The 14,535-nt window shown below is 46.4% G+C and overlaps 1 protein-coding gene across 13 annotated transcripts in view; it reads left to right on the top strand.

Moving 5' to 3' along the window:
• Positions 1–3,315: 3,315 nt before the first annotated feature.
• ADAT1 (adenosine deaminase tRNA specific 1) overlaps positions 3,316–14,535 on the top strand; it is a 46,573-nt gene continuing 35,353 nt past the window's right edge. For 6 of the 13 annotated variants that reach the window (XR_004301780.1, XR_004301779.1, XM_032424203.1 and 3 more), the window contains exons 1-7: positions 4,009–4,091; positions 6,204–6,392; positions 6,584–6,652; positions 7,799–7,853; positions 8,305–8,435; positions 11,427–12,030; positions 13,722–13,867. Coding sequence is in view for 11 of the 13 variants with exons in the window: in XM_032424203.1 (XP_032280094.1) it covers positions 6,224–6,392; positions 6,584–6,652; positions 7,799–7,853; positions 8,305–8,435; positions 11,427–12,030; positions 13,722–13,867 (1,174 nt within the window). In the remaining 2 variants the exon portion in view is untranslated. The other 7 variants (XM_032424200.1, XM_032424202.1, XM_032424205.1 and 4 more) reach the window with 7 other exon arrangements.

Genomic DNA, 14,535 nt, shown 5'->3' with positions numbered 1-14,535 from the left:
AGCTCATTTCACCTGGGCTAAGAATGCGTCAAGGGTATGGCTGAGGGCCTGCGCTTATAATGGAGCCGCCAGCCACACACGAGGCAGCTGGGGGAAGCTATCGATGAGTCCTACCATGAAGGACTTGTGTTTTGCATCTCAGCAAAACCTGCAAGTGTCCCAGCTTAGGAGTCTACTTTCACAGCAAGTTGTCCCTTCTGTAGCTGGTACACTGATCTGAGCACACAGAATCCTCACTGGGAATTAACCTCAGAGAGTGTTGAGCATTTCCACCCCTCGCTGGTGTTTAAACGCAGGCTCCAGGAGCACTTGGCAGTGGTGGTATATGACCAGGTGCTATTTCAGAAGAAACACAGATGGCACATCCTTCAGCAAGACTGTGTTAAATTAAAATGAAAACCACCTCCCCAAAGGAGAGGGTGTATGTTCAAGGTACGTTACTGGACTTCAAGCAATGTTACCACTGGAAAAGGCAACAGGGACCATTGAGGTCACAAGTGACCTTTAAAGATGTGTTTAGGGGCGCCTGGGTAGTGCAGTCGGTTGAGCATCTGACTCTTGGTTTCTGCTCAGGTTGTGATCTCAGGATTGTGGGATCAAGCCCCACGTCAGTCTCCGTACTCTGCTGGAGATTCCCTCTCCTGCCCCTCCTACTTGGGCTTGCTCTCTCTCTCAAATAAATAAATCTTTTTTTTTTTTTTTTTTAAGATTTCCTTTATTTATTTGACAGAGAGACACAGCGAGAGAGGGAACACAAGCAGGGGGAGTAAGGGAAGGAGAAGCAGGCTTCCCGGGGAGCAGGGAGCCTGATGTGGGGCTCGATCCCAGGACCCTGGGATCATGGGCCCTGAGCTGAAGGCAGACTCAACGACTGAGCCACCCAGGTGCCCCAAATAAATCTTTTAAAAAAATAAAGAGCTGTTTAGTAGTAAGCTGGGGGCAGAAGCCAGCTGTCTGGCCTCAAGGAGGCTGGAGACAGAGATGAACTGAAGCAGTAGACAATATGTGGGATTTGGCAGGAAAAATGACAAATAGGATGAAAGCCAGAAGGAACAGAAGGATTGTAATTATAAAGTCCTTATTACCTCCTTCAACAGTAGAAGGCTTACAATTTGCTAACTGCTGTACTGGAGTTAAAAGAAAGACATGGTCTCAAGCTTCATCACACTTCTAGGCTTGTAAGGAAAATAGACGTTTAATAAATCATTTTTTAACTGTGTAAAATGGCAGTTCTAATAAATGCTTTGAAGGAGAGGTCCATGAGGTATTGAGAAACTCTAATAGACCGAGTTAAGGAAGGTTTCCCCAAGGACATTAGAATCTAAGATCTGAAAGAAGATAGAGCGTTAACTAGTCAAAGAAGGAGAGGGTTTTCCCTCTCGGTGTAGCAACAAGCACAAAGGCCCTGAGGTAGCAAGAGCATAGAAAAGGCCGATGACACTAGATAGAGTACAGAAGCCCATGAAAATATACCACCAGATGAAGCAGGAGGAAGCTGTTCATACAGGGGTATGAGCCCTATTATGGGATTTTGAGTAATCTCTGAGTCTTACTATGGGATTTTGTATTTTGAGAGTGCTGGAAAGCCACTAAAGTATTTAAGCAGAGCAGTGACATCACATTTGTGTTTTAAAAACAGCAGTGTGGCTGCTCTGTGGAAAAGAATTGGAGTTGGGCAAAGAAAGGTGAAAGTCTAGAGGTTAGCATAGCAATCCAAAGGGAAGACAGACTGGATTGTTGCCATGGAAATGGACAAAAATGGATGTTTTCAAGAGACAGGAAGTTAAGATCAACAGGACTTGGCAGTGGATTATATTGTGGGGGTTACGGGAAGGAAAATGACAAGGAGGGTGACTCACTTTACAGTTTGACTAGATTGATGGTGGTACCAATCTCTGAGATTGATGACCGCCCCCCCCCCAGGATCAGTGCCTCTTTATTTATTTTTTTTAAAGATTTTATTTATTTATTTGACAGAGAGAGACACAGTGAGAGAGGGAACACAAGCAGGGGGAGAGGAAGAGGGAGAAGCAGGCTTCCCGTGGAGCAGGGAGCCTGATGCGGGGCTCGATTCCAGGACCCTGGGATCGTGACCTGAGCTGAAGGCAGACGCTTAACCGACTGAGCCACCCAGGCACCCCTCTTTATTTTTTTTTTTAAGATTTAATTTTTCATTTGACAGAAAGAGACACAGCGAGAGAGAGGGAACACAAGCATGGGAAGTGGGGAAGGGAGAAGCAGGCCTCCCACTGAGCAGGGAGCCGATCCCCAGGAGTGGGCCAAAGGCAGACGCTTAACGACTGAGCCACCCAGGTGCCCCAATCGGTGCCTCTTTAAAGGCAGAAAAGGGAGGCAGTTGCAGATTAAAGATGTTGGAGAGAAAGGAATGAGGAGCAGGGTCCTTAGCCTTGGAGGTTGCCTGTGGCCCTTTTCCTCAGAACTAGAGAGAAGGATGGGGTCAAGTAAGCTGCACTCCTGTCTCCTCTAACTTTTGAAGGGTGCCAAGAAGAAAAATGAATTTCTCATCTTTAGGAACTGAGGTATACAACTGCTGGATGGCACAGGCTCCTGAATTATCCAGACAAGCTATACTACTATTCCTGGCAACCTGAAAGTTTTAGACTCACGCTATCCAATATAGCAGCCACTAGCCACGTGTGGTATTGAGTATTTGAAATGTGGCTGGTCCACATTAAGATGTAAGTGTAAAACACACACCAGATTTCTTAAACTTAAGTATGAAAAAAACAATAAAATATCTCGGTTTTTTTAAATATTGGTTACACGCTGAAATGATAAGACTTTGGACACACTAGGCTAAATAAAATATATGATTACAATTAATTTCACTATTTCTTTTCACTTTTTAAAATATAGCTACTAGGGGCGCCTGAGTGGCTCCTCGGTTGTGTCTGCCTTCAGCTCAGGTCATGATCCCAGGGTTCTGGGATCGAGCCCCGGGTCGGGCTCTCCATCCCCTCGGAGAGTCTGTTTCTCCGTCTCCTCCCCGCTCGTTCTGTCTCTTGCTGTCTTTCTTTCTCTCCCTCAAATAAATAAATAAAATCTTTAAAAATAAATAAATAAAATGTAGCTACCAGAAAATTTTAAATTACATTATCGGGCTCAAATTTTATTTCTGTGGGACAGCGCTGTTTTAGACAGAAATTCAGACTAGTGTTCCAAGATACGACCTCATTCTACTATTTGAATCATCTTACGAAGGAGTCAAGCTTCCACCGGACCACTTGCCCAGAAGGACTACGAGGGCCAGCGTGCACTGCGCGCCTTTGGGGGCGGGGTCTGAAAGAGCAGCCTCTTTGTGATGTCACGTCCGCCATTTACGGCGATTCTCCTCGCTCCCACGGAGGGCGCACACCTTGGAGGTGGGAGGGGAGCGTCCGGGAGGCGGCTGAGGGAGCGCAAGTGGTGGTTGGGGGGGGGGAGGCCCAAGGCTGCTGGGTGAGCTGGGTGAGCTGGGTGAGCTGCCAATGTTCTCTATTGTGTGTGAAGGACCGTGCCTCCCCCGGCGCGCGTCCCGTTTCCCGGAAGTGCCAGTATCCGCTGCGGGCGGGCGTGGGGCCTATGGCCCCGCAGCAGCGTCCGCGCCACCCGAGGAGGCAGGCGCGCAGGTTGTCGCTGTTTCATGAGCCTAGAGCCTGTCGGGTAACTGGCCGAATGGGCTCCACCCCGGCTCTAGAGCCTTCCGAGAAGGGGCTGCGGCTGTGGCGGGGTGGGTGCTAAGGCCAAATCCTTTTCTCCCCTGGCAGCCGACCTGCCTTAACTTTTCTTTGAAAAGGAAAGTGGGTTCTTAAACGCTTTTTGCAAGTGTTGCAACATGCGGTCTTGTGGGCAAAGAAATGCCTGTTTAACCGAGCTGTTGTTTCATATGAAGTTATGAACCTAAGAGTGGATTTGGAGATTTGGATTTTAGTGGACCTAGTTTAGCAAAACATTGATTCATTGCAGCTCCTGTGCACGCTCACCCAGACAACTACGTGAATGAGAGGATGGAATAGTTCTGGGCTGCATCATCTTAGGGAGTCAACGTTACTTCTGGCAAGTTCTGTCTTCCCTACCTATTGTGGTTCATGGTATGTGCCTCTGGCTTGATTTCACGTTGATGCCTTGAAATGAGAGGGGAAAATCCCTTCCAAATAGAGGATTCTAGGATCTCCCATGCTTTTCTTTTGCCTGGAGAGATACATGGCCTCCTGGTTCTCTGACTTTAAAGTCACAGTTTATGTCAGTTCCTGCCAGATTCTGGTTTTCCCTCACTGTGGTCTGATTTACCATGACCATTTATTGCAGCAGCAGGCCTCCACATTAGAACTCTTAAAAGATAAGCTGAGGCATATTAAAATTTTTAAGTTTTGGGGGGAGGGCAAAAACAAATTCCAGTTAGGCAGCACCAAACCAAAAGTGGTTAGGAACACTGCAGATCAGAGCTGGGGAGAGACTTACAGAGTGCAGCAAGAAGGGAGATTACTTGGTTGGCAAAAGTTTAAGCCTGGGTTGGCTGTTTGTGATTGGTTATCCTTAGCGTTTTGCTTTTTTTTTTTTTTAAGATTTTATTTATTTATTTGACACAGAGAGAGAGCGCACAAGCAGGGGGAGCGGCAGGCAGAGGCAGAGGCAGAGGGAGAAGCAGGCTCCCTGCTGAGCAGGAAGCCGGACGCGGGCTCGATCCCAGGACCCCGGGATCATGACCTGAGCTGAAGGCAGTTACCTAACCAACTAAGCCACCCAGGCACCCTGTGTTTTGCTTTTTTAACTTAGAGGCATGTACAGACTTAGATCATGGTTTGCTTACATAGGCCACCATAACATTAGAGCCGCATCAATCTAATGGCCTCCTTGTTTAATTTAACTCAATGCTGGGGGCTCATTGTAGAAATAGCAGTTTTCAGAAGCTGCATGCATTGGGACTCAGTAAAGCCTTTTTTAAAACAACAACAACAAAAAATGCTGAGCTGTATCCATCACCATGTGATCTCATTCTGCTAAGAAGCTTTTCATACATTTCAGTCCAAGTGAAATCACTGAGTGAGCATAGAGACAAGAATAGAAGAGTTTCCTAGCGAAGTAGCCTCTCAGGTCTGGTCTGCTTAATGGTTTTTTATTCATGGCTTTACATTGCCGTTGCAGCTCCCTTGCTCCCCAAGGAGCTCAAGACAATCAGGAACATGAAGTGTTCCCTTTTTTGGAATATTAATCATGGTTGACATTAACAGTGCTTAACGTTGTAGCAGTTGCTTTTTATATATATTACTTAGTCCTCACAATAACCCATAGATTAAATACCACTGTTACCCTATTTTAACAGATAAAGAAACAGAAAGAGAGAGGTTAGGTAATCTACCCAATTGGTAGCAAAGTCAGGATTATAACGCAGAAAGGGTAACTCCAGCACAAAATCCTGTGAGGAGAATGCTCGACTGATGAGAAAGCTCTGGGCTGTCACTTCTCCCACCTGCCTCATAAAACGTTATAGGAGAAATTAAAGCGTTTTCTTGATGGGGGTCATCAGTGGAGATTTATTAGAGGGAGATAAAGAGTCAATCTTCTGGGAGAAAGTCGGAGAAGAGAAAAATAAAAGGTCTGAAAAAGAGGATGGAAAAGAAGACCATCTGCCCAGAAAGATAAACCTTATATGATTAGAGTCTGCCCAAAGGCAGCTGAGGTCTGCAGTACCTGACGTGCTACTTCCAAATGAAAATTGGAGTAGCAAGGATATTTCCCTCTCATGCGCTTTTATTTTTGAGTAGTAGGTTCAGATTCATTAGATACATGTCAGATGTCCAACATTTAAAAAGAAACAGCTTTAAGAAATAGGGTGTCTTCTGGGGTTAGTGGAATCTGGGACTTACTTGATCTTTCCTTAAAAATGAAAAGGGGAGGGGCGCTTGGGTGGCTCTGTGGGTTAAGCCTCCAACTCTTGATCTCAGCTCAGGTCTTGATTTCAGGGTCACAAGTTCAGGCCCCGCGTGGGGCTCCACTCTGGGTATGGAGCCTACTTTAAAAAAGGGGGGAGAGGGGACAGGGAAGTAGTAGAAGAAAATGACCATTACAATTCCAGGTAGAAAAACCTCTGTATGAATGCAGTCGGGCTACCCTGAAAGCTTGTTGAAGCACCTGGGCAAGAGTTGTAGCATCTTGCGTTGGTTCTCTTTTCTGTACTTCCAATGGCTGTGGTTTTTGATCAGGCTCAGCACTAACTCAGACCATGTGGACCGCAGATGAGATTGCCCAGCTGTGTTACGAGCACTATAGGACCAGGCTGCCCAAGCAGGGGAAGCCTGAGCCCAACCGTGAGTGGACATTACTAGCAGCCGTGGTGAAGATAAAACCCGCAGCTGACCAGGCCTGCGGCGGCACTAACAAACCAGCACAAGGTGAGGCCTTTTCACCTCCCAACGCTCCCTCTTCCTGTCAGAGATGGTAGAGGAACTGTTCATGGCCGGGCAGGGACAGTCCTGGTGTCATCTGCAGTGGTGGGCAGTACTTGCAGTGGGAGCTGGCAGTGCTCGAACCACATTTGACATTTCGTAAGAGCTCACCTAATGATTCGTTCTTTTCCTCTCAGTGACAAAGGAAGTTGTCTCAATGGGAACAGGAACGAAATGCATAGGCCAGTCCAAAATGAGGAAGAGCGGTAAGCCCGGGTAGGGTTTAAACAACGCCTGTCTAGGGAGCTTTGGAAACCACCCTGCATTTTGTCCTTTCCTCTCTTCCTGTTAAAGGGGCCACATCAGGGGTGCCTGGGTGGCTCAGTCGGTTGGGCGTCTGCCTTCAGCTCAGGTCATGATCCCAGGGTCCTGGGATCGAGCCCCGCATCGGGCTCCCTGCTCAGCGGGGAGCCTGCTTCTCCCTCTCCCACTCCCCCTGCTTGTGTTCCCTCTCTCACTGTGTCTCTCTCTGTCAAATAAATAAATAAAATATTTTTTAAAAAGGGGGGGGCCACATCACTGAGGTGGCTGACCTTTCCATTCCCCCTGTCACTCCATTGGGAAGGACAGAACTCATTTTAAGAATCGGAATACACAGTGGAGGCAAAGGCCACCAGGAACATGCTTTCTGCATAGACTGGAAGTTGGCCAGTATTTTCATGCGCAAAACAAAAGTTCCCTGGACTTAGCTGCTCCCCATTAGGTCCAAGGCCCCCCAAAAGCAATCTCGAATTAGATGGAGATTTGGACACCAAAAAGACTGTGGAAATCCCTTAGAGATCTGGCATCTTCACCTCCTGCATCCAGTTAGCAGATTCCTTCCCAAGTTTGCTTTCCCCGTTTTCCCAGCCTTGCCTTCTGTGTGCCAGGACCACTGGGGATTGAATTTGATGGAATTGTATCACCCCAAGCTCAAGTGTGATATCAGGGTACTAAAGACTTGGATCCCTTTCCTCCAGCTGTTTTCCTATAAAGCAGTCGTTCTCAGCTCTGGGGAGATTTCTGTCCCCCAGGGGACGTCTGGCAGTGGCTGGGGACATTTTTGGTTGCCACAACTCAGGGGAGGGCGATACTATACTTCTGCCTCTGGTGGTAGAGGCCAGGGATGCTACTAAACATCCTACCTTCCACAGGACAGAGCCTCACAACAAAGAATTTTCTAACCCAAAATGTCAGTAGTGCTGAGTTGAGGAACCCCTGCATTGCCATCAGCGATTGCAGTACTTCCTGACAGTCCTCCAGGAGCTACATGGCCGTCCTGGCTGCCGGGGGAAACCGCTGCGTTCTACTGCTAGGAAACAGGGCCTCTCCAGGTTCTGTATGTCTTCACTAGTGTCCTGTCTTTGCCATAGGAGACATCCTCAATGATAGCCATGCTGAGGTCATAGCCAGGAGGAGTTTCCAAAGGTAAAGGCACATCCCCAGAGAATGTGACTTAGCCTGCCATGGGGAGCCCCAGAATTTGCATTTCTAATAAACTCTCAAGTAACATTGATGATGTGGGTCTGTGAACTACACTTTGAATAGCCCTGGTCTAGACCGTGGTTCTCGTGCTTGATTTGCATCAGAATTATCTACATTTATGAAAAACCAGATTGCTGGGCCCTCCGCCGGAGATTCTGATTCAGCAGGTCGGGGGTGGGACCTGAGAAGTTGCATTTCTAACAAATTTCAGATGATGCTGGTTCAGAGGCCACACTCTGAGAATCACTGGTCTAGATCATTCTCATAATTCCAAATCACTGCCAGTCCCATCGGTCTCAGTAACTCTTTCTTAGAAAGTCATCAACCAGCCAGAGTCTTTCCCTTCACCGCAGAGATTGGCTGTTCATTCTGATAACACCTTGTGCCCCATTAGGTACCTTCTCCATCAGCTCCACTTGGCGGCCGCCCTGAAGGAGGATAGCATCTTTGTCCCCGGAACTCAGAGAGGGCTGTGGAAACTCAGACCAGACCTCTTGTTTGTGTTTTTCTCCAGCCATACACCCTGTAAGTATAGTCAAGCCTTTGGATTAATGTTACGTTGTCTATTTACTTATGTCCTCTTATCCATAGATACATTTCTCAGAAAAGCTCTTCTGGCTGCGGTGTAGCTGCACACAGTGGACAGTGCCTTTTTCTGAACAGGCCACGGTGCCTGATCACTTCTCCATCAAGGAGCGACATTGCAGTTCTCGATTCCCAATCAGGATTGGGAAGCTTCAAGCTGAAACCCCACAAGGTCTGAAACCAGCAGTTGGGCTTAGAAGTCCAAAGCCCTGAGTTCTATAGCGATTTATCCTGAAACTCATTCTGTTCATTCATTCAACAGATATTTTCTACTACTTGTCAGTTACAGTATGACATTGGGTATATGGCAGTGAGTAAGACTGGTCCCTTGCTTAGCCTCATAGAATCCTTTCTGGAATGTGGATCTAGTCATGATCAGTTCAGTTCAATTTTGATGACTTATAAGGGGATGTTCAGGTGTGTGATTGCATCAGGCAGGAGGACCAGACATAGCCTAGGGGTGACCACTGTATATTTGTCTTGAAAATGGAGAATAATTTCTACTCCTTTTAGCTAGCAGCTCAGGGATGGTAGTAAAATTTCCTTACCCTAAAACCTTTGAGGTAAGGATATAATATTGTCCTGTAAGTATTAAACTTTAAAACTAATACATGCAATTAGAGCAGATATAGGTAATGGCTCCGAAGAGACAGAAGAGCTGTCAAGACTTGATCATAGTTCAAATCATAAATATAATGCAGCTTAAGGAAGAATGAGTCTATCGGAAAAGAATTGGTTGAGTCAAAGGCCAGAAAAATTATATACAGAGATATGACTCATCCGTGCTTTTTTATGGGCAGCGGATACCCTGGTCCAAAAAAGGATGTTTCCTAACTCGGTGCTTCTCAAACTATAATATGCATATGAATCACCCACAGATCTTAATAAAATGTGGATTCAAATTCATTAGGTCTGGGATGAAGCCTAAGGTTCTGCATTTCTAACCAAGTCCCCATGATGTCAGTGGTGGCCTGTGGACCACACTTTGAGTAGCCAGGGCTTGGCTGATCCATTGGCGGGTGTAGCTTATGGTGGAGAGAGAGAGATCTGTGGATCACAGCTAGCCTGACCAACTAATTAGACCACATAAATCTGGTCTACAGGTTGGTCCATAGCCAAATGGGAAAAATCAGGACTATAGTGAGTTTTTCAAAAAGCTAATTTCTTTCCATGGAAAGGTTATGAGATTTTTATCTTTTTATTTTAAATAGTGGCAATTAGGAAAAAAAAATAAATAGTGGTAATTAGGATTTTTAAAGATCTTGCTTGATGGAATACAAAATTGATCACCCCCTCTGTTGATCATAAAATCTGGAAATTTTACTGGTCTGTGAAATCAAAATCTAAAACTACGACCTAGCTGCCCTGGGCGAATGGGTCATCTTTTGAACTGTGATGCCCATGCATGGTTTGTCTGCGGGCGGAAAGAACATTACATGGAGAACGTGACTGTCCATCTCCCTTTGCCTTTAGTCCTCATTACTAATTGATAATTTGGTGCCTGGGTTAGCTGCTTCAGACTCTTACCTGTGAGTTTTATTAGCATGAGTCAGCGTCTAGAGTTTAGGCATCTGTCTGGATCAAATCTCCGAGCCTTCAGAGTGGGAGGTGGGCCCCAGTCAGTTCTCCAAAGTCACTGTCACCTTGTGAGGTCTCTGGAACTCCACCAGCCAGCCTCTCTGGCAACAGTCCCACTTCTACATCTCTTGCCTTTCCCACTCTTAGGTTATAAAAGACTACAGATGTATTATTTACACACTTTAGAAAAGCAGCACACTAGGTTAGTGTTTGAAGAAGTAGCTCCTTTCTCAAGGGGAAGCTATGCTTTTTACTAACCTCTGGTTTTCTGTTATTCTGTTTAAGCACAGAGTTAGGTCAGAAATCTCTGACCCAGCACAGGGAAACACCACTTGTATAATTCACTGCAGAGTCTTTACTGTGAAGATATGCACATAAATCTCCAAGATGGGGAAATTGGGAACATTTTTGCCAAAATATTTAACCATGAAATCAACCTCCCACTTTTGTTTTCCAAAGCATCTCACGGGATAACATTCCACAAAATGCACTTGGGAAACTGTGCTCATCGTAAACCAAGGGTTCTCAACTCAGGACAGTTTTGCTTCTCGGGACATTTAGCAATATCTGGAGACATTTTTTTTTTTTAAAGATTTTATTTATTTATTTGACAGAGAGAGACACAGCGAGAGAGGGAACACAAGCAGGGGGAGAGGGAGAGGGAGAAGCAGGCCTCCCGCGGAGCAGGGAGCCTGATGCGGGGCTCGGTCCCAGGACCCTGGGATCATGACTTGAGCTGAAGGCAGACGCTTAACAACTGAGCCACGCAGGCGCCCCTGGAGACATTTTTGATGGTCAGACTGGGAGGTGCTATTGGTACCTAGTAGGTAGAGACCGAGGAGCTGCTAACCATCCTTTGGTGTAAAGGATAGCCCCCAAGCAAAGAATCATCTGGCCCAAAATGTCAGTACTAGGAACGTTGACAAACCCTGTTCTAAGCTAGTGTTTCCAAAAATTCCTATGATGAGAATTACCTGGGATCTTTGTTAAAGTATTCTGCTTTCCAGATCCTCCCCACCGCGGAGTTTCTAACTCACTGGGTCTAGGTAGGATAGAGCCACAGAGGATTCTTACTCAGGAAATTTGGGCAAGTGTTCCTAATTTATCTCAGGTCAGCTAAGAAAATAGAATTAAACTTTGTTTCAGACAGTGGTTCCCCTGTCATCAGAATGACCTGGAGAGCTTATTAAAATACACACTGCTGCACACCACCTCCAGAGTTCAGACTCAGCAGGTCCACTGTGAGTTCCAAGAATTTGCATTTCTAACAAGTTCCTGAGGGATGTTGATGTGGCTGATCTGGGGGCCTCACTTTAAGAACCACTGGTTTTTAAGGGGTTCCTTCTCCTGCAGGTGGGGATGCCTCCATCATTCCAATGCTTGAGTTTGAAGATCAGCCCTGCTGTCCTATCCGTAGAGATTGGGCCAATAACCCATTAGTAGAAGCCAGTGGTGACCTGGAAGATCCTGAAGATAAAAAGAAATGTGAAGACTTGGGTAGTCCTGTGACCAAAAAGATGAGGCCTGAGCCTGGGATTCCTGACAATGTGGCCCACCATCAGAGTTTTGGCCATCAGGAAAGTGGCCCAGTCCCACCAAGTGTCAGTGGCTCTCATCTTACTGCAGAGGAACTGGCCACTGTCACCGGAATGGCCCCCAGTGGTGCCAAAGTGGTGGACGTTTATAGAACCGGAGCCAAATGTGTACCGGGAGAAGCTGGAGACTCGGGGAAGCCTGGTGCTGCGTATCACCAGGTGGGGCTGCTCCGAGTGAAGCCCGGCCGGGGAGACCGGACTTGCTCCCTGTCCTGCAGTGACAAGCTGGCCCGGTGGAACGTCCTCGGATGCCAGGGGGCACTGTTGATGCACCTTCTAGAAGAGCCCATCTACCTGTCAGCCGTGGTGATTGGGAGGTGCCCGTACAGCCAGGAGGCCATGCAGAGAGCTCTGACCGGGAGGTGAGCAGGGAGGGAGGTCGAAGCCGGAACAGCCTCTCCGAGAAGCAGTCTGAGAGGATGTCCAAAGAGCCTTTAAAACATCTATACGTTTTGATCCAGCGGTTCCATTGCTAGGAATTTGTCCTAAGGAAATAATAAGAAAGCGCTCAAATGTTTAGCTTTGTGTGTAGTCATGTTTAAGAAAGAAAAGAAAACCAGTGAAATGACCAGCAGTAGATTAGGTGATTTTTGTTAAAGCTAATATTGACGAATGTTTGACCTGGAAAGATGCTCATAATTTTTAAAGAGCAAGTTAAAAGATTATGATGAGTTCATGTTGGTCTTAAAGTATATATGCACATAGAAAAAAAATTGTGGGAGGATATACACCAAGATATTGGTATGATTATCTCTGAGTTGTGATATTATGGGTGTTTTTTTTCTTCTTTGTGGTTACTCTGTTTTTTAATTTTTGTGCAATGTACATATATATCACTACTGTAATTTTTAAAAACCATCAACATCAGTGTCTTTGAAAGATTAAAGACAAAGGATGATCACTCAAATGTGGTCTTCCTAAGGAAGGGCAGCCAAGCCCAGTTAAGGCTGTGGTAAATGAGGGCAGAGTGAGGCCATGGCCAGGGGAGGCCTGTCATGTTGCATGCACTGCTCCCAAGGCCGAGTCCGGGGAGCACACCCACTAATTCCACTCCAGGGGGGTGTACCCAGGAGAAATGAAAACATGCATCCACATAAAAACTTCTACGTGAATGTTCATAGCAGTACCAGTCACAATAGCCACAAAGTGAAACAACCCAGATGTGCATCAGCTGGTGAATGGATAAATGAAAGGTGATGGACTGTTACACTGGGTTATCAGCCCCAAAAAGGAGCAAAGGCTGGCTCAAGCTGCGACACGGATGAGCCTTGAAAGCTCTGTGCTAAGTGGCAGGAGCGGCATAGCGTATGATTTCATGGCGTGAAATGTCCAAAATGGGCAAATCCAGAAGTAGATTGGTGGGTGCTGGAGAAGGGCGTGGGGAGTGACTGCTGATGGGTGCAGGGTTTCTTATCAGGAGTGAAAGGTGATAAACTTAGATTGTGGTGACAGTGGCACAATTCTGTGAATATAGTAAAAAAAAAAAAAAACCCTTGAATTATACATTTAAAATGGATGAATTCTATGGTATCCACTATTTCCCAATAAGATGTTTTCAACGAAAGCACCCCTATGCCCAAGACATTTTCTGTGTTTTCCATGCTTTCCCTATTCTGAGGCTTTAGAGCTGCTGTCCACTCGGTTCCAGAGCAGTGACATGTTGGCCTCTAGATGGTATGAAAGACCCAAGAGGGAAAAACGAAGCTTTTATATTATAGGAGAGTTTTGGTTTCTGGTGTGTTTGGAGGATTCCCTAGGAAGCAGATGCCAACAAGTTAATATTTCTGTTTAAGGGTTTGAAATCTTTCAAAGCCAGTACCAGGACTGGAGTTTAGAGCCCCTGAAGTCACTGAGAGGTGGTGACTCAGCTCATCGTTTTCACTTCAGAGAGATAGGAAGGGATCTTCCTCCGGCTGTAAGGCTCACATGATCTCGATTCTGTTCTGTCGCACCCTCTCACCGAGACTCAGCGGTGGTGAAGGGGTCCACGGGCCTAGACACTGTCTTCCTCAAGGAGCATGCCCAAACTGAGTGCATTTTCCCTCACATTTAGGTGTCGGAATGTCTCAGCGCTACCCAGAGGCTTTGGAGTCCAAGAAGTGAAAATAGAGCAGTCAGGTTTCCTGTTTGCACAGAGCCGCTGCGCAGTGCAGGCCAAGAGGGCTGACGGCCCGGGCCGGCTTGTTCCTTGTGGTGCAGGTAAGGTATCCGCGCTCCGCTTGCCCTGGAGTAGCTTTTCCCCAGACCGTGAAGTGGCCTGGGAGGGGTTGCATCCAGCCAGCAGGAAGGCAGCTTGTTCCCTGAGTCATCAGTAGTGTAGGCTTGACCACCCTGAGGCAGGCTCATGCTCGAGCAACTTTCTCATCCTGCCTTAGCCTGAGGTTCTTCGTCTTCAGATAAGAATATCATTTCTTAAACATTTAGTCCAATTAATAAAATGGGCAGAAGGCACGAACAGACATTTCCTCAAAGAAGACATCCAGATGGCCAACAAACACATGAGAAGATGATCAACATCACTCATCACTGGGGAAATGCAAATAAAAACTACAGTGAGATATCACCTCACACCTGTCACAGTGGCTAAAATCAACACAAGAAACAAGTGTTGGCAAGGATGTGGAGAAAAAGGAACCTCCTTGTACTGTTGTTGGTGGGAATGCAAACCGGTGCATCCACTGTGGAAAACAGTTTGGAGGTTCTTCAAAAAATTAAAACTGCCCTATGATCCAGTAATTGCACTACAGGGTATTTACCCTAAAAGTACAAAACACTAACTCAGAGGAATACATGCACTCCTGTGTTTATTGCAGCATTATTTACAATAGCCAAGCTATGGAAGCAGCCCAAGTTTGCATCGACTGATG

Source organism: Phoca vitulina, unplaced genomic scaffold (genome assembly GCF_004348235.1).
Source record: "Phoca vitulina isolate PV1807 unplaced genomic scaffold, GSC_HSeal_1.0 scaffold30, whole genome shotgun sequence".
In the NCBI taxonomy this organism is placed as follows: Eukaryota; Metazoa; Chordata; class Mammalia; order Carnivora; family Phocidae; genus Phoca; species Phoca vitulina.
This window is presented reverse-complemented; position numbering and strand designations above follow the sequence as displayed.